The following is a 26240-nucleotide window of genomic DNA, read 5'->3' on the forward strand; positions in this document are numbered from 1 at the left end:
TTTAATAATTCTTTGTATTTCTGTGGAGTCTGTCGTGATTTTTCTGTTTTCATTTCTGATTCTGTTGATTTGTTTTCATTCTCTTTTTCTCTTAATAAGTTTGGCTAGAGGCTTATCTATTTTGTTTATTTTCTCAGAGAACCAGCTCTTGGTTTCATTGATTTTTGCTATTGTTTTATTCTTCTCAATTTTGTTTATTTCTTCTCTGATCTTTATTATGTCCCTCCCTCTACTGACTTTTGGCTTCATTTGTTCTTCTTTTTCCAATTTTGATAATTGTTAGAGTATTGATTTGGGATTGTTCTTCCTTCTTCAAGTGTGCCTGGATCGCTATATACTTTCCTTTTAAGACTGCTTTTGGTGCGTCCCACAGAAGTTGGGGCTTTGTGTTGTTGTTGTCATTTGTTTCTATATATTCCTTGACCTCTATTTTAATTTGTTAATTGATCCGTTGATTATTTAGGAGCATGTTGTTAAGCCTCCATGTGTTTGTGAGCCTTTTTGTTTTCTTTGTAGAATTTATTTCTAGTTTTATAACTTTGTGGTCTGAAAAATTGGTTGGTAGAATTTCAATATTTTGGATCTTGCTGAGGCTCCTTTTGTGGGCTATTATGTGGTCTATTCTGGAGAATGTTCCATGTGCACTTGAGAAGAATGTATATCCTGTTGCTTTTGGATGTTGAGTTCTATAGATGTCTATTAGGTCCATCTGCTCTACTGTGTTGTTCAGTGCTTCCGTGTCCTTACTTATTTTCTGCCCAGTGGATCTATCCTTTGGGGTGAGTGGTGTGTTGAAGTCTCCTAGAATGAATGCATTGCAGTCTATATCCCCCTTTAGTTCTGTTAGTATTTGTTTCACATATGCTGGTGCTCCTGTGTTGGGTGCATATATATTTAGAATTGTTATATCCTCTTGTTGGACTGAGCCCTTTATCATTATGTAGTGTCCTTCTTTATCTCTTGTCACTTTCTTTGTTTTGAAGTCTATTTTGTCTGATATTAGTACTGCAACCCCTGCTTTCTTCTCACTGTTGTTTGCCTGAAATATGTTTTTCAACCCCTTGACTTTTAGTCTGTACATATCTTTGGGTTTGAGGTGAGTTTCTTGTATGCAGCATATAGATGGGTCCTGCTTTTTTGTCCATTCTATTACTCTGTGTCGTTTGATTGGTGCATTCAGTCCATTTACATTTAGAGTGACTATTGAAAGATATGTACTTATTGCCATTGCAGGCTTTAAATTCGTGGTTACCAAAGGTTCAAGGTTAGCCTCTTTAGTATCTTACTGCCTAACTCAGCTCGCTTATTGAGCTGTTATATTCACTGTCTGGAGATTCTTTTCTTCTTTTCTTCTCTCCCTTCTTATTCCTCCTCCTCCATTCTTCATATGTTGGGTGTTTTATTCTGTGCTCTGTCTAGGAGTGCTTCCATCTAGAGCTGTCCCTGTAAGATGCCCTGTAGAGGTGGTTTGTGGGAAGCAAATTCCCTCAGCTTTTGATAGTCTGGGAATTGTTTAATCCCGCCATCATATTTAAATGATAGTTGTGCTGGATACAGTATCCTTGGTTCAAGGCCCTTCTGTTTCATTGTATTAAATATATCATGCCATTCTCTTCTGATCTGTAGGGTTTCTGTCGAGAAGTCTGATGTTAGCCTGATGGGTTTTCCTTTATAGGTGACCTTTTTCTCTCTAGCTGCCTGTAACACTCTTTCCTTGTCCTTGATTTTGGCACTTTAATTATTATGTGTCTTGGTTTTGTCCTCCTTGGATCCTTTCTGTTGGGGGTTCTGTGTATTTCCATGGTCTGTTCGATTATTTCCTCCCCCAGTGTGGGGAAGTTTTCAGCAATTATTTCTTCTAAGATACTTTCCATCCCTTTTCCTCTCTCTTCTTCTTCTGGGACCCCTATAATACGGATTTTGTTCCTTTTGGATTGGTCACACAGTTCTCTTAATATTGTTTCATTCCTACAGATCCTTTCATCTCTCTCTATGTCAGCTTCTATGCATTCCTGTTCTCTGGTTTCAATTCCGTCAATGGCCTCTTGCATCTTATCCATTCTGCTTATAAATCCTTCCAGAGTTTGTTTCATTTCTGTAATCTCCTTTCTGGCATCTGTGATCTCCCTCCGGACTTCATCCCATTTCTCTTGCATATTTCTCTGCATCTCTGTCAGCATGTTTATGACTTTTATTTTGAATTCTTTGCCAGGAAGACTGGTTAGGTCTGTCTCCTTCGCTAGTGTCTCTGTGATCTTGGTTTGCCTGTAATTTTGTCTTTTCATGGTGATAGGAATAGTTTACAGAGCTGGGATGAGTGACGGCTGGAAGAACTTCTCTTCTTGTTGATTTGTGGCCTTCCTCTCCTGGGAGAATAGCGACTTCTTGTGGCTTGTTCTGGGTAGCTGCACGCAGACAGGGCTTCTGCTTCCTTCCTGGCTGCTATGGAGTTTATCTCTTCTGTTGCTGTGTGTGTGGCCTGGCTCGGGCTGCTGCTCCAAAGTGGTGGAGTTGAGTTGGAGGGAGAGCAGCTGGGAGGCTATTTATCTCCATAAGGGGCCTCCGTGCTCCCTGCAGCCCAGGGGATTAGAGTGCCCAGAGATCCCCTGATTTCCTACTTCTGGACTAAGTGTCCCGCGCTGCTCCTTTAAGACTTCCAAAAAGCACCCGCCAAAATGAAATGAGCTCGTTTATCTTTATTCTCTGGTGCCAGCCTCAGGCACCAGCTCACCGGTCTTGCTGCCTTGTTTCCCTAGTATTGGGGTCCCTATCCCTTTAAGACTTCCAAAAAACGCTCACCAGAACAAAACAACAACAACAAGAAAAAGAAAATGGCCGCTCACTTTTCTTTTGTTCTCCAGCGCCGGCCTCCGATACCTGCTCACCAGTCTTGCTGCCTCCTTTCCTTAGTATCCAGGGCCCTGCTCATGCCCTGTGTCTGCGCTCTGGTCCAGATGGCTTGGGCTGTGTGTTCAGCAGTCCTTGGCTCCCTCTCCCTCCTGCTTTGACTCCTCTCCTCCCGCCAGGATCTGGGGGGAGTGTCGCTCAGGACCCGCCGGTCTGGTCCTTGTATCTTACCCCCTTTGCGAGGTGCTGGGTTCTTGCAGGTGTGGATGTTGTCTGGATGCTGTCCTGTATCCTCTGGTCTTTATTCTAGGAAGAGTTGTCTTTGTTATATTTTCATAGATATATGTGGTTTTGGGAGGAGATTTCCACTGCTCTATTCATGCTGCCATCTTGGCTCCACCCCTAGAACAGCTCTATTTCAATATTCTTGCCCACACACATCATAATGTGATTCCACTTTTCTTGCAAAAATTTGTTATAGTGTATCAAAATCATTTTAAATTAGTTTTGGAAATAGTCTAATATAATTTGTGGTTAATATTGTACTACCTCTCATTTCTTCCTCTCAATACATTTGAACAGTCAACTCTTGGCTCTTTTACTAGGTGTTTTGCAAATGTATTGAAGATGGATCTAAGCTTCACATTTTATATTAAAACCAGTTTTAGTAAAGCACTAAGACAACAAAGGGATACATGTGAGACATAAGTAGGATATTCATGTCATATAGGAAAAATATTCTTAAGAATAGAGCACAAGTAATCTCAGAGATCTATTTCCTATTATCAATATGGGCATCTTTGCTTTCCCTAATTTTTATACTTTTTTCTGTTGCATGAACAAATGCAGTTAAGAGTTGACTGTTCAAATGTATTGAGAGGAAGAAATTAGAAATAATCCGATTTTTCAACTTTAACAATTTGTGTACACTAAATATATATCAGTATTTTAAATGTCTCTTATTTTCACAGAAATCGTTCATATTTATGTGTAAATATGTACATGCATGTTTACATATATATGAATTCTTACAGTTTTGTGGCCTAATAATTTTCAAGACAAATGTCAAAAATATAATGCACTTACTATGTTCAAGAGATTTTTGCCTGTTTTCTTCTAACAACTTTATGGTTACATGTCTTACAATCAGGTTTCTGGTCCATTTCAAATTTACTTTTGTGTATGAAGTTAGACAATAACCCAATTTCATTTAGTTGCAGACAGCTGTCTAGTTTTCCCGAAAGAAGTTATTGAAGAGTCTGTCTTTTTCTCATTGTATATTCATGGCTCCTTTACCATATAATAATTAACCATATGCACATAGGTTTATATCTGGGCTCTCTATTCTACTCTATTTGATCAATGGGTCTCTTCTTGTGCCAGTACCAAATTGTTTTGATTACTGGAGGTTTATAGTAGAGCTTGAAGTCAAGGAGCATAATAATCCCAGCTTCGTTCTTCCTTCTTAGCTTTGCCTATTCAGGGTATTCTGTGGTTCCATATGAATTTTAGAACTATTAGTCATAGTTTGTTGAAAAATGCTGTTGGTATTTTGATAGGGACTGCACGGAATCTGTATATTGCTTTAGACAGGATGACCATTTTGAAAATATAATTCTTCCTATCTGTGAGCACAGGATGTATTTCTATTTATTGGTGTCTTCTTTAATTTCTCTCATGAGTGTCTTGTAGTTTTCAGGGCATAGGTTAAGTTTCACCTCCTTGGTTAGGTTTATTCCTAGATGTTTTATTCTTTTTTTCCCTATATTAGGTTCTTTTCATTTATTTATTTGTTTGTTTGTTTATTTATTTATATTAAGGTATGATTGATATATACTCTTATGAAGGTTTTACATGAAAAAGCAATGTGGTTACTACATTTACCCATATTATCAAGTCCCCACTCATACCCCAATGCAGTCACTGTCCATCAGTGCAGCAAGTTGCCAGAGATCCACTATGTCCCTTCTCTGTGAAACACTGTTCTCCCTGTGATCCCCCACACCATGTGTACTAAACATAATACTCCTCAGTCCCCTTCTCCCTCCCTCCCCACCCGCTCTCCCACACCTCTCCCCTTTGGTAACCACTAGTTCATTCTTGGAGTCTCTGAGTCTACTGCCATTTTGTTCCTTCAGTTTGCTTCATTGTTATACTCCACAAATGAGGGAAATCACTTGGTACTTGTCTTTCTCCACCTGGCTTATTTCACTGAGCATAATGTCCTCCAGCTCCATCCATGTTGTTGCAAATGGTAGAATTTGTTTCTTTCTTATGGATGAATAGCATTTCATTGTATATATGTACCACATCTTCTTTACCCATTCATCTACTGATAGACACATCCATATCTTGGCTATTGTAAAAAGTGCTGTGATAAATATATGGGTGCATATATCTTTTTGAATCTGATATTTTATTCTTTTTGATGCAATTGTAAATGGAGTTGTTTTCCTGATTTCTCTTTCTGCTAGTTCATCCTTAGTATATAGAAATGTAACAGATTTTTGTGTATTAATTTTGTATCCTGCAACTTTCTTGAATCCAGTTATTAGTTCTAATAGTTTTATGGTGGAGTCTTTAGGGTTTTCTATGTATAATATCATGTCATCTGCAAATAGTGACAATTTAACTTCTTATTTTCCAATTTGGATGTCTTTTACCTCCTGTTTTATTGATTTCCATGGCTAGGTCCACCAATATTATGTTGAATAAAACTGGTGAAAGTGGACTTGCTTGTCCTATTGCTGATCTTAGAGGAAAACTTTCAGCTTTTTGCCATTAATTATGATGTCAGATTTTGGGTTTTTGCATATGTGGCCTTAATTATGTTGAGGTATGTACCCTCTATACCCATTTTGTTGAGAGTTTTTATCATGACTGAATTATTTACAGTAGCCAAGTGTGAAAGCAACCTAAGTGTCCATCAATAGATAAATGCATAACAAAGGTGTGGTACATATGCACAATGGAATATTGTTCAGCTGTAAAGAAGAACTGCTGCAATTTGTAACCATGTGGATGGACCTAGAGGGTATCATGCTCAGTGAAATAAACCAGGTAGAAAAAGACAAATACCATATGAATTCACTTATTTGTGGAATATAAAAACAAGGCAAAACCAACTAAAGAGCAGTAGACTCATAGACACTGAGAAGTCCCTGGTGGTCATCATGGCGGAAGGGTTGAGGAGGGTGGGTGGGGAGAGTGAGGGGCATAAAGGGGCACAAAAATTCTTAATCATAATATAAGTTGGTCACAGGTATAGTACTATAGCATAGAGAACATAGTCAATGACTCTGTAACATATCTCTATGTTGACAGTAACTGTTCTAGTTGGGGTGAGGATTTAATCATGGGTAACTGTTAAACAATTGTGTTGTATATTTGAAACCAACATAAGATTGTATACCAATGATAATTCAATTAAAAAAAAGAAAAATATAATGTTGTATACAAACATTAAGGAGAAATTTATAAGTTTGAGAGAAACTTGATAACAATCTTGTTACGTAAAGAAACAGATTCTTGTATTGTAAATGGATACTATTCTTTCACTAGTTTTGTAATTATCATCTTTAGTCCAACATCAGTGTTGCTAAACAGGAAACAGAATATCCTACTAACTGGGATTGAATTAAGTGACTTTGCCATTGTTAAATTTTCTACGGTGTTCAAGCTAAATGAAAATGATAATTTCAGTATTTTCTGTTAATTTCACTTGTGTAAAAGTATATTAAACCTGGTGAGGAAATTTGGTATAATCAGCTTTAATTGTACTGTACAAATATATCATCTATTGTTTTTCAGGTGATCTTTATCCAACCTTTACTTATTTAGTTTCTTTTTTGTCTGGCATGAATACATCCTACCTATAAGCATATATATAATTATATATGTATATATTTCATTACATATGTTTATATAAAAATCACTGTGAAACATGGCCAATTAATAGTATAGTTTATTTAATTGACCTTTTTTGTCCAAGCCAAAATATTTGTTTTGCCAGCCACCTGATCTTCTCTGCTTTTCAGAGATTTCCTTTTTTTCTCTATTTTGTGATGTTCTTTCTATTTTAATTTGAGTCTCCTGTTGACTTATGAAGTAGACATAACAATTCTGTTTCATCTGGTGCTTTCCTTTATGCTTTCCAAAAATGATATTTATACTACATTGTAACAATTTTTAACATCTATTATGAAATTTAATTCATTATACATTAATCTACTTATTCACTCAAAAAAATCTATTACAATCTAATATGTGCACAATGTCTTGATAGACAATGCAAATACAAATACATACACAGTATGCCCAAATATTAAGGGTTTGATTAAATTGTGGTTGATATAGGAATATGAATGTACATATATATGATGAGATGAAGCCCAAGGATGAGGCATCATAAAACATGTAAGGGTCAAATCCAATATTCACTTTAAAAGTGAGATCCCAGGGTCCTTCTACTACTCAATGTCAAGATCACTGGTAGCCAGTCGTATATTTCTGTAGAAAGTAGGTTGGTGGATTCTTCACTGGAAAAACTGAGAGTCCCTGAAAAAAGACCTATAAACAGTGATAACAAAGGATGTTTATAATGAAGCAAAGGAGTCCCTACAAGACTCTCAAATTAAATGATACCAATTGATGAGATCACTCATCACCTGGAGTTTCAAATCAGCTTTCTGAAGGATCTTTATTAAGTAGGAATTGATAGTCAAAGATTGAATGACATTTGAGAAAGTTTCAAAGTTAAAGTTAAAACAAAGTAAGCTAACAAAAAAAAATTATTGAACTTAGGATTTGTGAAACAACATATATGAAGCAAAATATATTTATGTAAATATGTAACTTCTTTATCTTTCTTCATTATGTGAATATACGGAATTTCATAAAATAAGATTAATATATCTGCCATGTCTCCATCAACACTGCCCCTCTGTAAATATATTTTAGCCCCAATAATTTTAAACACTGTGTTATATTATGTCCTTAGTATTTGACATATTGAAAAGGAGAGAAGAAACAGCATGCACTTGGTAAAACATATCATGAATATTAACAATGAATATTTTTCCTCTTAGTGAGAGATGTTCCAGGATCCCAGACATTCCAACGGATCTAAGGTCCAGGTCTCCGAGTTCCTCCTGATGGGGTTCCCTGGCATTCACGAGTGGCAGCACTGGCTCTCCCTGCCCCTGGCTCTGCTCTACCTCCTAGCTCTCGCTGCCAACATCATTATACTGATTACCATCAATCAAGAGGCAGCACTGCACCAGCCTATGTACTATTTCCTGGGGGTCCTGGCTGTGGTAGACATGGGCCTGGCCACCACCATCATGCCCAAGATTCTGGCCATCTTATGGTTCAATGCTAAGGCCATGTCTCTCCCAGAGTGCTTTGTTCAGATGTATGTCATACATTGTTTTGTGGGCATGGAGTCAGGTATCTTTGTCTGCATGGCTATAGATAGATATGTAGCCATTTGCCAACCATTACGCTATCCATCAGTAATTACTGAATCTTTTGTAGTCAAAACATCTGTGTTCATGGCACTCAGAAATTCCCTCACTACCATCCCAGTGCCCGTGTTGGCTGCTCAGAGACACTACTGCTCACAGAACCAAATTGAGCACAGTATGTGCACTACTCTTGGAGTCACCAGCCTAGCCTGTGATCACACAGCAATCAATAGCCTCTACCAGCTAGTTCTGGCCTGGACTCTCATGGGAAGTGACCTGGGTGTGGTTATTTTATCTTATGCTCTGATACTTCAATCTGTGCTGAAGCTGAACTCAGCAGAAGCTGCCTCCAAGGCCCTAAGTACCTGTACTTCCCACCTCATCCTAATCCTATTCTTTTACACAGTCATCATTGTCCTTTCCATCACCCATAGTTCACCAATGAAAGTTCCCCTCATCCCAGTTCTACTCAATGTACTGCACAATGTCATTCCTCCTGCCCTCAACCCCATGGTGTATGCTCTCAAGAACAAGGAGCTCAGGCAGGGTTTATATAAGGTTCTTAAGCTGGACACCATGGGTAACCAATGATTGCATCAATTTCTCACCTTTTTAATTTGTCCAGGTGTCTGCTAAATACTATGCAACAAGTACTTAATGACAGAAGAACTAAGGAAAAGTGGCAATGCAGCAGCTTTTCAGTTATTATATGAATCAGTGACAACAACTGAACTAAGAAAAAACAGGTGACACATATTTGAAATATTTGGGTTTCAAGCAAAAATCATAATAAAAAAGAGCAACATTATGAAAATTATTGTCTCACGGGATCCAAGAGAAATCCCAGTGGACTGTGCTTCCTAACTTCCTCGGACCTCTCTTGCTGCTTCATACATCTCTTCCCTACATGCCTCTTCTGCACTCTTTCCCTGCTTCAAAATATCTTTCCTCATTTCTCAGTTCATAAGGAAGAAATACTTGTTTTGTGTGCCCGGAGTCAGGTATCTTCATCTGCATGGCTGTAGATAAATATGAAGCCATTCCTTCATCACTGTGCTATCCATCAATCATTACTGAATCTTTTGTGGTCAGAGCAACTGTGTTCATATTGCCAAATCTGATTATGTTCATTAGCCAAAACAGTTCAGTATCAGTTAGAATATTTTTTCTATCATGAGTGCACAGTGAAGCATTCTCACTGCCCATGTTTGGTTTGGAAAATCTTTTCTGGAAGAATTAACCATTGCCCAAGAGCTGTATTCCTCATGCCACACTCAATAAAGAGAATATATAAAGCCATTGGACACCAGAAATACAAGAACTAAAAATCATGGGAATAGTACAGTTTTAATGGACCACTAAAATATTGACATGAAGATGTAGTAAAAATCTCCATGAACATCAATTTAAATAGATACCTTTATAATTTGGTAAACTTTTAAAAATTATAGAATATTGAGCACCTTCATATTTTCATATTTTGAACTCAGGGCTCTTAGAATTATGAAGCTACTTTGAGCCTTGTGTACTTGTAAGGTGGCTTCCACATGTTCCATGTTGATAAATTGGGAAAGGATGGAAGGGAATTTCCTCAAAAAGGGAGGAATGCTACTGGGGACAGTGGGCACTAAGGAAGCAAAATGAACAAAACATACAATGCAATTTATATGAAGTGGGGACACACTCACACAATTTTATGGGTATAAAACATACAGCAAACATTATGAATGAAAAAGTATTAGGACTGTTTGTCATATGACCAAAGTCAAGGTTACATTATCCTTAACAAAAATTTTCAGTGATTGTAACAAAAGACCTGGGTCATGTTCAGGATAATTTTTTTTTGTCTTTTTTTAATGCTATTCTTCTTCTATCACAGACAGTTCATTTTTTTTTCAAGGGGCTTTATTTACTCAAAGCCATCTTCCTTATTCAGTCCAACCTTATTTGGGGCCCTTGGTCATTTCACAGCCAGTCCAAATCTGTTTTTTATATACTGTTTATTATTTATTTACTCTGCAAAACATTTAACTGTTGAATTGACATCAACTGCAAAAGTGCTGGTGATAAAATAGGGAAAAAAATAGAGAGTAGCAGAAATAAGCCCTAAGCAAAATGAACCAGAAAATATAATTACAAAACTCACAAAGAGAAACTCTTAACATGCTTCCTAAAAATTGCTACAATGAGGATTCAAATTTCATTCAACCATTTTGTCTATAAAAAGAAGGAATTCGAATTAAAAGTTGCATAGAGCTTAATGAAATCAAGTGGTTCTGGGCAGGTTCAACTGATATTCAGAGGGGAGAGGCATTCTTTTTCTCATCAATATAATATATTGTTATAATTTATGGCATTCCTAATAGCATCATCATTATCATCATAATAGTTTTTTCTTGTTATTTCATGTAGTGTACCTCATAAAACAAAAATAACAAAAAAAGAATATTTAGATAAAGCAATTTTATGAGGGTACAATATCATCATCTTTATCAACTAGTATAAAGTTCTGTATTATTCTACTTTGTTTCAGAATAAAGTTGCAAATATATAGATGAATGCAAGGCTTGGATCTCCTTTGGTCAACCCTTTATTAACATCAAATCCATCTGGACTATTTATTTATTTATTTATTTATTTTTATTTTGGTATCATTAATCTATAATTACATGAAAGACATTATGTTTACTAGGCTCCCCCCTTCACCAACTCCCCCCCACATACCCCTTCACAGTCACTGTCCATCAGCGTAGTAAGATGCTGTAAAATCACTACTTGTCTTCTCTGTGTTGCACAGACCTCCCCGTGCACCCCACACACTATACATGCTAATCATAATGCCCCCTTTCTTTTTCCCCACCCTTATCCCTCCCCAGTCCCTCTCCCTTTGGTAACTGTTAGTCCAGTCTTGGGTTCTGTGATTCTAATGCACTTTTGTTCCTTCAGTTTTCCTTTTTCCTTATACTCCACATATGAGTGAAATCATTTGGTACTTGTCTTTCTCTGCCTGGCTTATTTCACTAAGCATAATACCCTCTAGCTCCATCCATCTTGTTGGTGAATGGTAGGATCTGTTTTTTTGTTATGGCTGAGTAATACTCCATTGTGTATATGTACCACATCTTCTTTACACATTCATCTACTGATCTACTGATGGACATTTAGGTTGCTTCCATATCTTGGCCATTGTAAATAGTGCAGAGATAAACATAGTGGTGCATCTGTCTTTTTCAAACTGGAGTGCTGCATTCTTAGGGTAAATTCCTAGAAGTGGAATTCCTAGGTCAAATGGTAAGTCTATTTTGAGCATTTTGAGGAACCTCCATACTGCTTTCCATAATGGTTGAACTAATTTACATTCTCACCAGCAATGTAGGAGGGTTCCCCTTTCTTCACAACCTCGCCAACATTTGTTTTTGTTTGTCTTTTGGATGGTAGCGATCCTGACTGGTGTGAGGTGATACATTGTGGTTTTAATTTGCATTACTCTGATGACAAGAGATGTGGAGCATCTTTTCATGTGTCTGTTGGCCATCTGAATTTCTTCTTTAGAGAACTGTCTATTCAGCTCCTCTGTCCATTTTTTAATTGGATTATTGGCTTTTTGTTTGTTGAGATGTGTGAGCTCTTTATATATTTTGGATGTCAACCCTTTGTCGGATCTGTCATTTTCAAATATAATCTCCCATACTGTAGTATACCTTTTTATTCTATTGATGGTGTCCTTTGCTGTACAGAAGCTTTTCAGGTTGATATAGTCCCATTTGTTCATTTTTGCATTTGTTTCCCTTTCCCGGGGAGATATGTTCAAGAAGAGGTCACTCATGTTTATGTCTAAGAGATTTTTGCCTATGTTTTTTTCTAAGAGTTTTATGGTTTCTTGACTTACATTTAAGTCTTTGATCCATTTCGAATTTACTTTTGTGTATTGGGTTAGACAGTGATCCAGTTTCATTCTCTTACATGTAGCTGTCCAGTTTTGCCAGCACCATCTGTTGAAGAGACTGTCATTTCCCCATTGTATGTCCATGGCCCCTTTATCGAATATTAGTTGACCATATATGTTTGGGTTAATGTTTGGAGTCTCTATTCTGATCCATTGATCTGTGGCTCTATTCTTGTGCCAGTACCAAATTGTCTTGATTACTGTGGCTTTGTAGTAGAGCTTGAAGTTGGGGAGTGAGATCCCTACTTTATTCTTCTTTCTCAGGATTGCTTTGGCTATTCGGGGTCTTTGGTGTTTCCATATGAATTTTTGAATTATTTGTTCCAGTTCATTGAAGAATGCTGTTGGTAATTTGATAGGGATTGCATCAAATCTGTGTATTGCTTTGGGCAGGATGGCCATTTTGACGATATTAATTCTTCCTAGCCAAGAGCATGGGATGAGTTTCCATTTGTTCGTGACCTCTTTAATTTCTCTTAAGAGTGTCTTATAGTTTTCAGGGTATAGACCTTCCACTTCCTTGGTTAGGTTTATTCCTAGGTATTTTATTCTTTTTGATGCTATTTTGAATGGAATTGTCTTCCTAATTTCTCTTTCTATTACTTTATTGTTAGTGTATAGGTAAGCCATATATTTCTGTGTGTTAATTTTTTATCCTGCAGCTTTGCTGAATTCTGATATTAGCTCTAGTAGTTTTGGAGTGGAGTCTTTAGGGTTTTTTATGTACAATATCATGTCATCTGCAAATAGTGACAGTTTAACTTCTTTGCCAATCTGAATTCCTTGTATTTCTTTGTTTTGTCTAATTGCCATGGCTACGACCTCCAGTACTATGTTGAATAACAGTGGGGAGAGTGGGCATCCCTGTCTTGTTCCCGATCTCAGACGAAAAGCTTTCAGCTTTTCGCTGTTCAGTATGATGTTGGCTGTGGGTTTATGATATATGGCCTTTATTATGTTGAGGTACTTGCCCTCTATACCCATTTTGTTGAGAGTTTTTATCATGAATGGATGTTGAATTTTATCGAATGCTTTATCAGCATCTATGGAGATGATCATGTGGTTTTTGTCTTTCTTTTTGTTGATGTGGTGGATGATGTTGATGCATTTTCGAGTGTTGTACCATCCTTGCATCCCTGGGATGAATCCCACTTGGTCATGGTGTACGATCCTTTTGATGTATTTTTGAATTTGGTTTGCTAATATTTTGTTGAGTATTTTTGCATCTACATTCATCAGGGATATTCGTCTGTAGTTTTCTTTTTTGGTGGGGTCTTTGCCTGGTTTAGGTATTAGGGTGATGTTGGCTTCATAGAATGAGTTTGAGAGTATTCCCTCCTCTTCTATTTTTTGGAAAACTTTAAGGACAATAGGTATTATGTCTTCCCTGTATGTCTGATATAATTCTGAGGTAAATGCATCTGGCCTGGGGTTTTGTTCTTGGGTAGTTTTTTTATTACTGCTTCAATTTCGTTGCTGGTAATTGGTCTGTTTAGATTTTCTGTTTCTTTCTGGGTCAGTCTTGGAAGGTTGTATTTTTCTAGGAAGTAGTCCATTTCTCCTAGGTTTCCCAGCTTGTTAACATATAAGTTTTCATAGTAATCTCTAATAATTCTTTGTATTTCTGTGGGGTCCGTCGTGATTTTTCCTTTCTCGTTTCTGATTCTGTTGATTTGTGTTGACTCTCTTTTCCTCTTAATAAGTCTGGCTAGGGGTTTATCTATTTTGTTTATTTTCTTGAAGAACCAGCTCTTGGTTTCATTGATTTTTGCTATTGTTTTATCTTCTCAATTTTATTTATTTCTTCTCTGATCTTTATTATGTCCCTCCTTCTGCTGACCTTAGGCCTCATTTGTTCTTCTTTTTCCAATTTTGATAATTGTGACATTAAACCATTCATTTGGGATTGTTCTTCCTTCTTTAAATATGCCTGGATTGCTATATACTTTCCTCTTAAGACTGCTTTTGCTGTATCTCACAGTAGTTGGGGCTTTGTGTTGATGTTGTCGTTTCTTTCCATATATTGCTGGATCTCCATTTTGATTTGGTCATTGATCCACTGATTATTTAGGAGCGTGTTGTTAAGCCTCCATGTGTTTGTGAGCCTCTTTGCTTTCTTTGTACAGTTTATTTCTAGTTTTATGCCTTTGTGGTCTGAAAAGTTGGTTGGTATGATTTCAATCTTTTGGAATTTTCTGAGGCTCTTTTTGTGGCCTAGTATGTGGTCTATTCTGGAGAATGTTCCATGTGCACTTGAGAAGAATTTGTATCCTGTTGCTTTTGGATGTGGAGTTCTATAGATGTCTATTAGGTCCATCTGTTCTAGTGTGTTGTTCAGTGCCTCTGTGTCCTTACTTATTTTCTGTCTGGTGGATCTGTCCTTTGGAGTGAGTGGTGTGTTGAAGTCTCCTAGAATGAATGCATTGCATTCTATTTCCTCCTTTAGTTCTGTTAGTATTTGTTTCACATATGTTGTTGCACCTGTATTGGGTGCATATATATTTATAATGGTTATATCCTCTTGTTGGACTGAGCCCTTAATCATTATGTAATGTACCTCTTTATATTTTGTTACTTTCTTTATTTTGACGTCTGTTTTGTCTAATACTAGTATTGCAACACCTGCTTTTTTCTCTGTTGTTTGCATGGAATATATTTTTCCATCCCTTGACTTTAAGTTTGTGCATGTCTTTGGGTTTTAGGTGAGTCTCTTGTAAGCAGCATATGGATGGATCTTGCTTTTTTTTCCATTCTATTACTCTGTGTCTTTTGATTGGTGCATTCAGTCCATTTATATTTAAGGTGATTATTGAAAGGTATGTACTTATTGCCAGTGCAGGTTTTAAGTTTGTGGTTACCAAAGGTTCAGGGTTAGCTTCTTTACTATCTTACTGTCTATCTTAACTCACTTATTGAGCTATTAGCAACACTATCTGATGATTCTTTATTTCTCTCCCTTCTTATTCCTCCTCCTCCATTCTTCATATGTTGGGTGTTTTGTTCTGTGCTCTTTTTAGGAGTGCTCCCATCTAGAGCAGTCCCTGTAAGATGCCCTGTAGAGGTGGTTTGTGGGCGTCAAATTCCCTCAACTCTTGCTTGTCTGGGAATTGCTTGATCCCTCCTTCATATTTAAATGATAATCATGCTGGATACAGTAGTCTTTGTTCAATGTCCTTCTGTTTCATTGCATTACATATATCATGCCATTCTCTTCTGGCCTGAAGGGTTTCTGTTGAGAAGTCTGATGATAGCCTGATGGGTTTTCCTTTGTAGGTGATCTTTTTTTTCTCTCTGGCTGCCTTTAATACTTTGTCCTTGTCTTTGATCTTTGCCATTTTAATTATTATATGTCTTGGTGTTGCCCTCTTTGGATCCCTTGTCATGGGAGTTCTGTGTACCTCTGTGGTCTGAGAGGCCATTTCCTCCCCTAGTTTGGGGAAGTCTTCAGCAATTATTTCTTCAAAGATACTTTCTATCCCTTTTTCTCTCTCTTCTTCTTCTGGTACTCCTATAATGCGGATATTGTTCCATTTTGATTGGTCACTCAGCTCTCTTAGAATTCTTTCATTCCTGGAGATCCTTTTATCTCTCTCTGCATCAGCTTCTCTGCATTCCTGTTCTCTGTTTTCTAGTCCATTAATGGTCTCTTGCATCTCGTCCATTCTGTTTTGAAGTCCTTCCAGAGCTTGTTTTATTTCTGTATTCTCCTTCCTTAGTTCTTGCATATTTCTCTGCAAGTCCATCAACATGGTTATGACTTTTGTTTTGAATTCTTTTTCAGGAAGACTGGTTAAATCTATCTCCCCAGGTTCCTTCTCAGGGGAAGTTGTAGCAGATGCCGAAGCTGTCTGGGTTAGTCTTGTCTGGATCAAATTTTTTTGCCTTTTCATTTGATAAGTGCAGTGGTATGCTATTGACGCATCTATCAGCTTTCCACTTGGCTCCTGGCCTTTCTTTACTGGGACCACTGCTACCCCTAGTGGCTTGTGTTGGGCAATTGCGTGTAGACTGGGTCTCTGTATCTTGCCATGCCAGTATGTAGGAAGCTTCCTTGCTGAGGGCGTGGCCTGCCTCAGGCTGCTTCTCTGCTTTGGCAGGGCCCTGGAGGGGTAATGGACGGGGGGCTGTTTGGCTGTTTACCTCTGTGAGGGGTCTCAGAGCTGCTGCCCAGGGGGTTAGTGCACCCATATTTCCCTGGAATTTCCAGCTGCTGGACTGTGACCTGGGATTTTTCCTTCCAGCTGTGGTGTCTCTGTCCCTTTAAGACTTTTAAAAAGCACTCGCTTTCCTTTGTCACAGGGGCATCGGCTTTGGGACCCGCTCAGAGGTCTTGCTGTCTTGTTTCCCTAGTTTCCAGCCCTCCACGCATGCGCTGTGTCTGCGCTCTGGTGTGGATGGGTGGGGCTGGGTGTTTAGCAGTCCTGGGCTCCCTCTCCCTCCCCGCACCAAATCCTCTCCTCCCGCCGCGAGCTGTGGTGAGGGGCGCTCGGGTCCCGCTGGGCCGGGGCTTGTATCTTACCCCTTTCACCAGGCGCTGGGCTCTTGCAGGTGTGGATGTAGTCTGGCTGTTATCTTGTGTCTTCTGGTCTCTCTTTTAGGATTAGTTGTATTTGTTGTATTTTCAAAAATACATATGTTTTTGGGAGGAGATTCCCACTGTCCTACTCATGCCACCATCTTGGCTCTGCCCTCTCTAGCAATTATTTCTTCAAAGACACTTTCTATCCCTTTTTCTCTCTCTTCTTCTTCTCGTACTCCTATGATGCAAATATTGTTCCTTTTGAATTGGTCACACAGTTCTCTTAATATTCTTTCATTCCTGGAGATCCTTTTATCTCTCTCTTCATCAGCTTCTCTGCATTCCTGTTCTATGTTTTCCAGTCCATTAATGGTCTCTTCCATCTCATCCATTCTGTTTTGAAGTCTTTCCAGAGATTGTTTTATTTCTGTATTTTCCCTCCTTAGTTCTTGCATATTTCTCTGCAAGTCCATCAGCATGGTTATGACTTTTGTTTTGAATTCTTTTTCTGGAAGATTAGTTAAATCTACCTCCCCAGATTCCTTCTCAGGAGAGGATGTCGAAGGTGTCTGGGTTAGCCTGGTCTGGATCAAATTTTTTTGCCTTTTCATGCTGATAGATGCAGTGGTATGCTATTGACTCATCTGTCAGCTGCGAGAGCCAAGACCCTTTCCACTTGCTCCTGGCCTTTCTTTACTGGGACAACGGTGACTACTAGCTGCTTGTGTTGGGCAATTGCGTGTAGACTGGGTCTGTTTTTTGCCTAGCCACTATGGAGGAAGCACCCTTGATGTGGGCGTGGCCAGCCTCAGGCTGCTGCTTTGCTATGGTGGGACACCAGACTGGGAACAGACGGGGGGCTCTTTATTGCCATGAGGGGTCTCAGAGCTGCTGCCCAGGGGGTTAGGGTGCCCAGAGTTCCCTAGGATTTCCAGCTGCTGGGCTAAGTGTCCTGGGATGCTTCCATCCAGCTGTGGGGTCCCTGTCCCTTTAAGACTTTAAAAAGCACTTGCTTTTCTTTGTCCCAGGGGTGCTGGCTGCAGGGACCCACTCACAGGTCTTACTGCCCTGTTTCCCTAGTTTCCAGCAACCCACGCATGCACTGTGTCTGTGCTCTGGTGCGGATGGCTGGGGCTGGGTGTTTAGCAGTCCTGGGCTCCCTCTCCCTCCCTGCACCAACTCCTCTCCTCCCGCCAGGACCTGGGGTGAGGGGCGCTTGGGTCCTGCCAGGCCGGGGCTTGTATCTTACCCCCTTCGCGAGGCGCTGGGTCCTCACAGGTGTGGATGTGGTCTGGCTGTTGTCCTGTGTCTTCTGGTCTCTCTTTTAGGGATAGTTGTATTTGTTGTATTTTCAAAAATATATATGTTTTTGGGAGGAGATTCCCACTGTCTTACTCACGCTGCCATCTTGGCTCCACCCTTCCCATCTGGACTTTTAAAAATATATTCAAGGTTATCAATACAAGTCAGAATTGGGGTACAGCTGTGTGTTGTGTTATTCTTTAAGGGATAATTCATATTTTTTGTTAAGTAACTAATACAATGGTAAGTACAGGCTTGCCCTAAAGCAAGTCAAAAGATCGCTAATTTGCATTATCAAAGAACCTTCCTAATACTCAGGACACAGCAGTTCCTATTCTAGCATATGTGCCTGCTGTACATGTGTATGGACCTCTTGACCAAATATCCCATGAAACAGTTGACTTACTCATCTCTCTACCAATAACATTTTAGCATAATGCCAGATAAATACTGTAAGTTCTAAATGAATTCTTTTGAATTAGCAAGTAGATATTCTTCACCTTATATTTTAGCTATTGTCTTATATTGAATTTTGAGACTTGAAGGACTGACTATATCTAATAGATCCATTGAGCCTCATGGAAAAACCTTGAGGAGTTTCAAGTCTACCTCTGAGCCCTGTCTGATTCACATAGAGCTGTAGAATTGTGTCCAACTTCAGTGAGAGAGATGGACTACAATGAACAAGGGTCAATATCATGTAAATCAAGTCTATGGGTTATTATTAGCAATGTATGTGTTTGAACCTTTTAGAGATCTCAGAGTAGTATATACCACCTCTCCCTCCAAAAAACTGTTTCTTAACTGGATCCCTCAATACACGACCAGGGAATACTTTAAAATGTAACTCAGGAAAATCAATTTCTGAAGCTTAAATAAAGTATATGTCTCATATGACATGACTCATCTTTCTAATCCAAGTGTAAAATAAAGCATACCTTACTATCTTTAGGCAACATTTGTTTATACCTTTAATTTGAGCTTATGCTAAAGATTTGTGTTCTGTTCATTAGCAATGAGCTAGGGACCAGCAAGTCTTTCCTTTCGAAATTGATTCATATTTCTGCCTATAAGGCTGAATTATAGGCCTTACTTGCACTAGATGGAGACAGAAGTCTCATCTGTATTAATGTAAAAACTGAGATTAAAAAAAACCTAAGCTTCTTTACATAACTGTTCTTCTATAGATTTTGAAAAACTATAAAATTTAATGGATGTAAAGTTAACATATTATATAATGCCAACCACCTTCCCACTATGTATTTTTGATTAATGGAAGAAGTTTTCATTATAAATTTATGCAACAATCACTGCCAAGCCTGTTGTTGTCCATCAGCTAAAATTTTTTAGATATAAATATTAAGTGAACTTTTAAACATCAAACATTATTACTTTATTTTCTAATATTTTTATTGAGGTATAAAGAGCACACAGAGGAGAACATGAGTCATAACTACAAGCTTGATGAATTTCCTCAAAGAGAAAAATGCCAAAGCCTGGGCAAGAAATGTATTTTACCAGCATCTGAATTGCTCCAGTCATGCCCTGTCTTAGTCAAGAATCGAAAACTAACCACTTTCTTGATTTCTACCCGCACTGATTAGTTTTGTCTGTTTTGAACTATATATATATATAAGTACCACCTTGTTATTAACTAAGCAATCTATAATTTTGTTAATTCTTACCTTGCAATGAATGCTATGATCCATAATTCTTAAAATTGCTATATATGACTCTTTCATGCTTCATATTTCCATGTTTTCTACTCTTTCCTTTGCAGCAATTTAGAGAAAAGTAAATGATTGAATCAATAGCTTTCAACTACTATTTGAGTAGTTTAAATTCTCTTCTCTTCTTTTTCTCCCTCACAGCTACTGCTGCTCAAGACAAAGAAATAGAATGCACCAGTTTAAACTCTTTTTCTCTGTGCTAAGACAGACCAGGTTGCAAACTCTAATGTGGCCTCTTATTATCCATATGGCCCTAAAACAATTAGTTTCTCTGAAGCTCATCATTAAAATGTGAATAATAATGCTTCCTTTTATCCAATCTGTTAGTACTAGTACATATTGAAAATAAATTAAATACTGAGCATGCTTCTTTGGGTTTGTGGTTTCTCAAGATATCCTTTTATTTAAAAGAGATATGATGCTATGTTAGGTTTTCCCAGAGGCAGCCCTGCGATGATAGTTTGACCCGACTTGAATGTTTTCTTTGGTAGATGACACTGGGAAACACTGATGAGAGGAATGTAAAATGGAAGAAAAGGAAGTAAATACAGAGGTGTAAATAAGCCGATAACTGAGTCTAGGTTCATGTGCTCCGTACAATGGGAGTGTTTCTGGAAGCTATGGAATAGGTATCCTTTTCCCACCATGAGGTGAGTAAATGAGTATTTGCCTTCCAACTCCCACTCATGGGACTTAGGTGACTTAATTCGTGGTCACTTCAAGACTTCCTTGCCTGCCAGCTGAAGAAAGCTCTCAAGTAGGGTCAGAGCTTGCAGGAACTGTGAGTGCCAAGGGGATGTGGGAGGAGTACCAACAGCCTCAGTTGTATTCTACCATATGCAAGATCCAGGCCCAATTGTGTCTCACAGTATATTATCCCTAGCTTTTCATGGCTTTTTAAAATTAGAAGCCAGTCACATTTTCTTAAAAGAGAGAGAGAGAGAGAGAGAGAGAGAGAGAGAGAGAGAGAGAGAGAGAGAGAGAGAGAGAGAGAGGAGAGAGAGAGAGAGAGAGAGAGAGAACTTGTAAATGGAAGGTTAATGGGTCAAAATACAAACCCACTGTAGCTGATTCTGAAGCCATAACTGATAACCTTTATCTCCCTGTTCTACTTCTATTAGAGTTCCCCTCTCATGGCTGGAACTTCACTAGTTAAGGATTTCTCACAAGCAAATATCCTACACCTTTACCCCAGAGGTCCAAGCCTGTGGGTCCGTGCACACATTTCAGTGCTCCTAAGGTGCATTGACCATGGATAATCACTAGACACCGGAAGCACCACGAGGCCTCTCACTGACCTCCTTGGCTCCAGACGTGGACCTCCCATCGCCACTGTGTAGCAGCAGCCATGTCTCCTCATGACAATCTGGATTAAGCATTTCTGCCAGTAGAGTCACTCTTTTCTCCATTTCCTAGTCTATAGGCACGGTGAGCCACCATAATCAAGTAGACGTCATATTTGTAGACACCGTGTCCCCTAAGAAGAGGAAATTTGGAACTATGACCGGTGGAGACTAACTTGAGATAAAATTAAACGTGGATCACTAGGAGTGATAACAATAAAGGTCACTCCTATGTCCACCCACTGGCTTCTGAAAACGGTGGTTTAGTTACCAAAGACACAAGGCCATGTGATCGCTGCACTCAGGTATCTGCCACGGACTGAAGAGCAGTCCTGTGCTCCACAGACTTTCGTCACCGAGTTGGTGCCCTCGCTGCATGTTTAAAGACATGCAAAAAGCCCTTTCACTGAGATGCTTCAGAGTTTCACATGGCTTGCAGGCTTTGTTACATCACAGGATGTAATCCAGTTTAGTGGAGCTGCAAGTGTGGTTCTAGTGTGCGCGGCTGGAAGACGCTGACAGCGTCCTCCAAGTAGCAATGTTAATGTCCCCAATAAAGAAGTAAGCTGATGTATGCTTGCAGCGTGACACACCTAGGACAAAGTGTATTATATATATTCCAAAATGCATAATTTGAACCTAATCATGGGGAATCTTCAGACAAATCTGTCATTCTATAAACAAAACAAACTTCAAAAATGTCAATTTAATAAAATCCAAAGAACTTCAGGAACACTATTTCAATTTTAATAAGATTAAAGATGATAGCCAAGTATGATTTTTTATCTTGGATTGGACCTTGCCTTGGGGAGCAAAAACTTACTGTATAGAACATTTTTGAGAAAATTGAAAAATTTTTTATTTTTAAAATAATATGCCAATTTTACATTCTGTACATTTGACATTACTTTCAACAAGAGAGATAGACAGAGAAAGAGAGAGATGGAGAGGCGATTTGCAATGAATGCATTTAACAAAAGAAATACAAATACCCACACATTAGAAAATTCAATAGAAAAATTTGTAGAAGACTTAGATAAAAGAGAATATCTAAATGGGAAACATTCATATGAACTGTTGTATGGCATCAGTTAATAGGGAAAGGCAAATTAAGACCACTATGAGACACCACTAAATACACAGAATTTTTGCAATGAAAAGAACTGGCAATATCAGTTTTGGGCAGGATGTGAAGCAACTAAAACTTTCATATGTTGCCGGTGAGAGTATAAATTCACAGTTTGGAAAACTGTTTAGCAGTATCTATCAAAGTAAGTATATTCTATGATCCCCAAATTATACTCCTGGATAATACATTATATATATACAGTATAGCGAAGATAATAGCAAACATATACTTGTGTATGTGTGGTTTTATGTGAGTTCATGTATAAACTATATATATATAAAACATTGTAATACTACAGAGCAATGAAAACCAATGAGATACTGCTATGTAAAAGCAGTACAGATGAATTTCAAAAACCCAGTGTTGAGTGAGAAAAGCTAGACACATAAGAGTATATCCTGTGTTATTTCTATTAAGCAAGTTTTAAAAAGACACAAGGAAAGCTAAGACGCTGAGGGAAAAACGGTGGTTATCTTTGGGGGCCAGTGAAAGCCCGTGGGGCGCTGAAATGTTCTGTGCTTGGGTCTGGCTGTTGGTAAAATAGACGTACCTAAGATTTACGCATTGTACTCCAATAAATTATATGTCAAATTAAGGAAAAGGTATAAAAGAAATATCACAAGGAAACAGTTGAAATTATAGCGGAATTGAGTCTCAATATATTAAATCAATTCCCAATATATTAAATTATTGAACATATAATTATACATTATTTATTGAATTTAATATCCCAACATATTAAATATATGAAAGTCTCAAAATTGTCAGTCTTACTATCCAATTTACCTCATCAAACTTTACTAAAACACTGAAGAGCATTTGTTTATGAGTTTTATCCATAAATATTAAATGTTCAATATGAAACCATAAATTTAAAAAGAATTTCCTTATAATTTTAAAGTAGAAATAATAAAGCTTTGACACTACCATAAAATATATTTCTATGAAAAATATGTATATAAATCAGTAAGAGCCTTATTTTACATTTTTGCAAATACTTTAATGTCTAATTTAAAGACAAAAGCTAGACTGGCCTATCTGCTTCTGCACACGACCTTTTGAAATAGGTTGTTTTGTTTACTATTGTTGATGAAAATATGACCTTCATATAGTTGGAAGAGGGTGGAGTTGATTTTTTAATTCCTTTTTCAGCTATTTGCAATGATACCATATCAGTGAACTTTTGGTAGTCTGTTGCATTAAAATCCATTGGTCTATCTTGCACTGGAATTACGCTTCACACATGCATCATTTTGTAACACCAAACATTTGTCACTTGGAAACAGTGGCTCACTGAGTTATACAGATCTTCCAAATGTTGACATCGTTTGTTTTACTAAAATAATCATGTATCGTGTGTATTTTGGAAAACTGGTTTATATATTAGTAAGAAAATTAAGTTGAAAAAGGCAAAAAGTGCCTTACTAAAAATACAAAAATGGTTGTGACCATACAGCTGATATCATAGTTTCCCCCAAATGGTCATGAGGTCCTCAGGGGTCCGTGGACAACATCTCAACAAATGCTGCATTAGACCATCCAGAAGTAAAAGTGGAAGAACCTGGAGATAGATCCTTGATAAAATGTGAGCCAGGGAAGAGGTAGTACTGAGATGAGAGATTATAGTGGGCAGACTATATCCAGGATGTTTTCATATATATATATGAGAACTGAGAGCATTATTCCTGTAGTGTTCATGGGTATTAAAAAGTAAGTTTATTCAACAGAAAAAAATCCTGATATCAGTAAATAACTGCAAAAAATAAATCAATATACAGAAAACAGTATAGATGTTTTGACTTATATGTTGTATTTAATTTTGAGGCCTAGACAATGTATTATTTGTATTCTTTATTTCTCAAATAAGTTGGTCTGCACAGCTTTTACAATATGAGGTTTACTAATGCCATCCTATCAAAAGCCATGATTGCCATTTTTACCTGTATTTTATCAGCATAATTCATGAACTGAATTTCAGTTTCAAAGGCTGTTCCATCTTCAAAATGTCCTGAGAAGCCATTTCATTCCTTATCTAAAGGGAGGATTACAGATATAGACAGGACAATTAAGGACACTCACAGAAATTAAGAAAATTTCTTAATGTGGATACATTAGACAAAGTTGTAGTGAGCCCCTATCAATGATCTGGTTAAAACTGGGAATGGACAAAAAATTTAAAAAAGGCACTGGACTATAAACTGAGAATCAGGTCTAAATTTACAGTTGCAGAAAACATATTCAGATATGTCATGGAATATCTACAATACCACACATGAATGAATGAATGATGTCACACATGAGTTTATTCCTTGTTTTTCATTCATCTTTGTTCTCATTTCAGTTGTCCTGAATACTTATATCTTTCTCACCCTGAAAAATCTTTATGACACTGTATCGGATCTGTTTTGTCTTCACCCCATAGACAACAGGGTTTAGAGTTGGGGGAAGAAGTAGATAAATATTAGCCACAATGATGTGAAGAGAAGGGGGAATGGTGTGTCCCCCAAAACGGTGGGTAAAGAAAGTGAAGAAGGCTGGACCATAGGTGATGATGATAGCAGATATGTGGGCAGTGCAGGTGCTGAAGGCCTTCTGCTGAGCTTCTGCTGATGAGAGGCTGACCACTGCTCGGAGGATCATGGTATAAGATACTGATATACAGCAAATATCAAATACTCCTATCAGGAGGGCAACCATCAGACCGTAGATGACATTGACCTTGGTGCTGGCACAGGACAACTTCACCACTGACATGTGGTCACAGTATGTATGGGAGATAACATTACTCTGGCAGAAGGGCAAACGTTTGACCAAGAATGGGAAAGGAATCATCAGCAACACGCCCCTGAGGAAGGTGGCAAGTCCAGCTTTGGCAATGACAGGGTTAGTGAGTATGGTGGCGTAACGCAATGGGTAGCAGATAGCCACATAGCGGTCCAGAGCCATGAGCATGAGCACCCCAGACTCCACACCTGTGAGCCCATGGACAAAGAACATCTGGACTAAACAAGCATTGAAGTTGATTTTTTTGAGGTTGAACCAGAAGATGCACAGTGTATTGGGTAAAGTAGTGGTGCAGGTAAAGAGGTCAATGAGGGACAGCATGGCCAGAAAGAAATACATTGGACGATGCAAGGACTCCTCGTGATGAATGAGGTACACAAGGCCAAGGTTTCCCAAAAGGGAGATGATATACATTGCACAAAATGGGATGGAGATCCATACATGTACTCTTTCGAGACCAGGAATACCATTAAGAATAAAAGATTTGGGGGCATCATATGAATTGTTGGAAAATAGCATAACTAATTCAGAACTCTATTTTTCCAGAAGTCTCTATCCTGAGGAGAAGGAATGAAGAAATAGAAATTTAATTCAGATCATCCTTGAGGTTGTAAATGTAAACTCCGAACAAAATTACATTTACAATAGTATTAACAATTTAGAATAACAGGGACTATGAAGATACACAATTTATTAAATAACACTATATCTAAGGTAATACATTTTAAGTTTTATAAGCTCTCTAGATGTAATTTTAAAGCCATAATTACAAAGTTGTAATTGTATTTTTTAATCAAATGGAAGGAGATTTTAAGGGATTGAATATTGAATGCCATAAAACTAGATTCAGGGACATAAATAGTATTCATGCATCACCTTAATATTTATGCAATCTCTTTATTCTGTAACCCGGTTTGATAGAATACTTAGCTTATGATAGCAAGTTATAATTCCATGAGGGATGGCCTAGACTTTATTACATTAACTTTATGTGGCAATGTGTAATAGGAAAATTATTTATACCAAGTAAGATTTCAAATCTCAACCTCTTTCTTTAGCAATTGTATGATTTGGTGAGAATTATTTCATTCTTGAAACCCCAGTTGCTCATCTATTATGGGAGGCTACCTAAAGAGTTCTGAAAAATAATCAGAAGTTTATTTTACTCTGGGGTT

At 37.9% G+C, this 26240-nt stretch overlaps 2 protein-coding genes across 2 annotated transcripts; one reads left to right on the forward strand and one right to left on the reverse strand.

The window, feature by feature from the left end:
- Positions 1 to 1535: 1535 nt before the first annotated feature.
- LOC118933041 (putative olfactory receptor 56B2) lies at positions 1536 to 8903 on the forward strand. The gene is made up of 2 exons (XM_057508201.1): positions 1536 to 1544; positions 7941 to 8903. The coding sequence occupies exons 1-2, from the start codon at positions 1536 to 1538 to the stop codon at positions 8901 to 8903; spliced, it is 972 nt and encodes a 323-aa protein (XP_057364184.1).
- Positions 8904 to 24618: 15715 nt separating this feature from the next.
- On the reverse strand, positions 24619 to 25584 carry LOC118933040 (olfactory receptor 52N5). The gene has a single exon (XM_036927009.2). It carries the CDS (start codon positions 25582 to 25584, stop codon positions 24619 to 24621), a length of 966 nt encoding a protein of 321 aa, XP_036782904.2.
- Between the last annotated feature and the right edge of the window lie 656 nt (positions 25585 to 26240).

The sequence above is a fragment of the Manis pentadactyla genome, chromosome 9, assembly GCF_030020395.1.
Source record: "Manis pentadactyla isolate mManPen7 chromosome 9, mManPen7.hap1, whole genome shotgun sequence".
In the NCBI taxonomy this organism is placed as follows: domain Eukaryota; kingdom Metazoa; phylum Chordata; class Mammalia; order Pholidota; family Manidae; genus Manis; species Manis pentadactyla.

Excerpts from the sequence above, each read along its gene's own strand:
- LOC118933040 (XM_036927009.2), bottom strand. The coding sequence starts at position 25,584 with ATGCTATTTTCCAACAATTCATATGATGCCCCCAAATCTTTTATTCTT.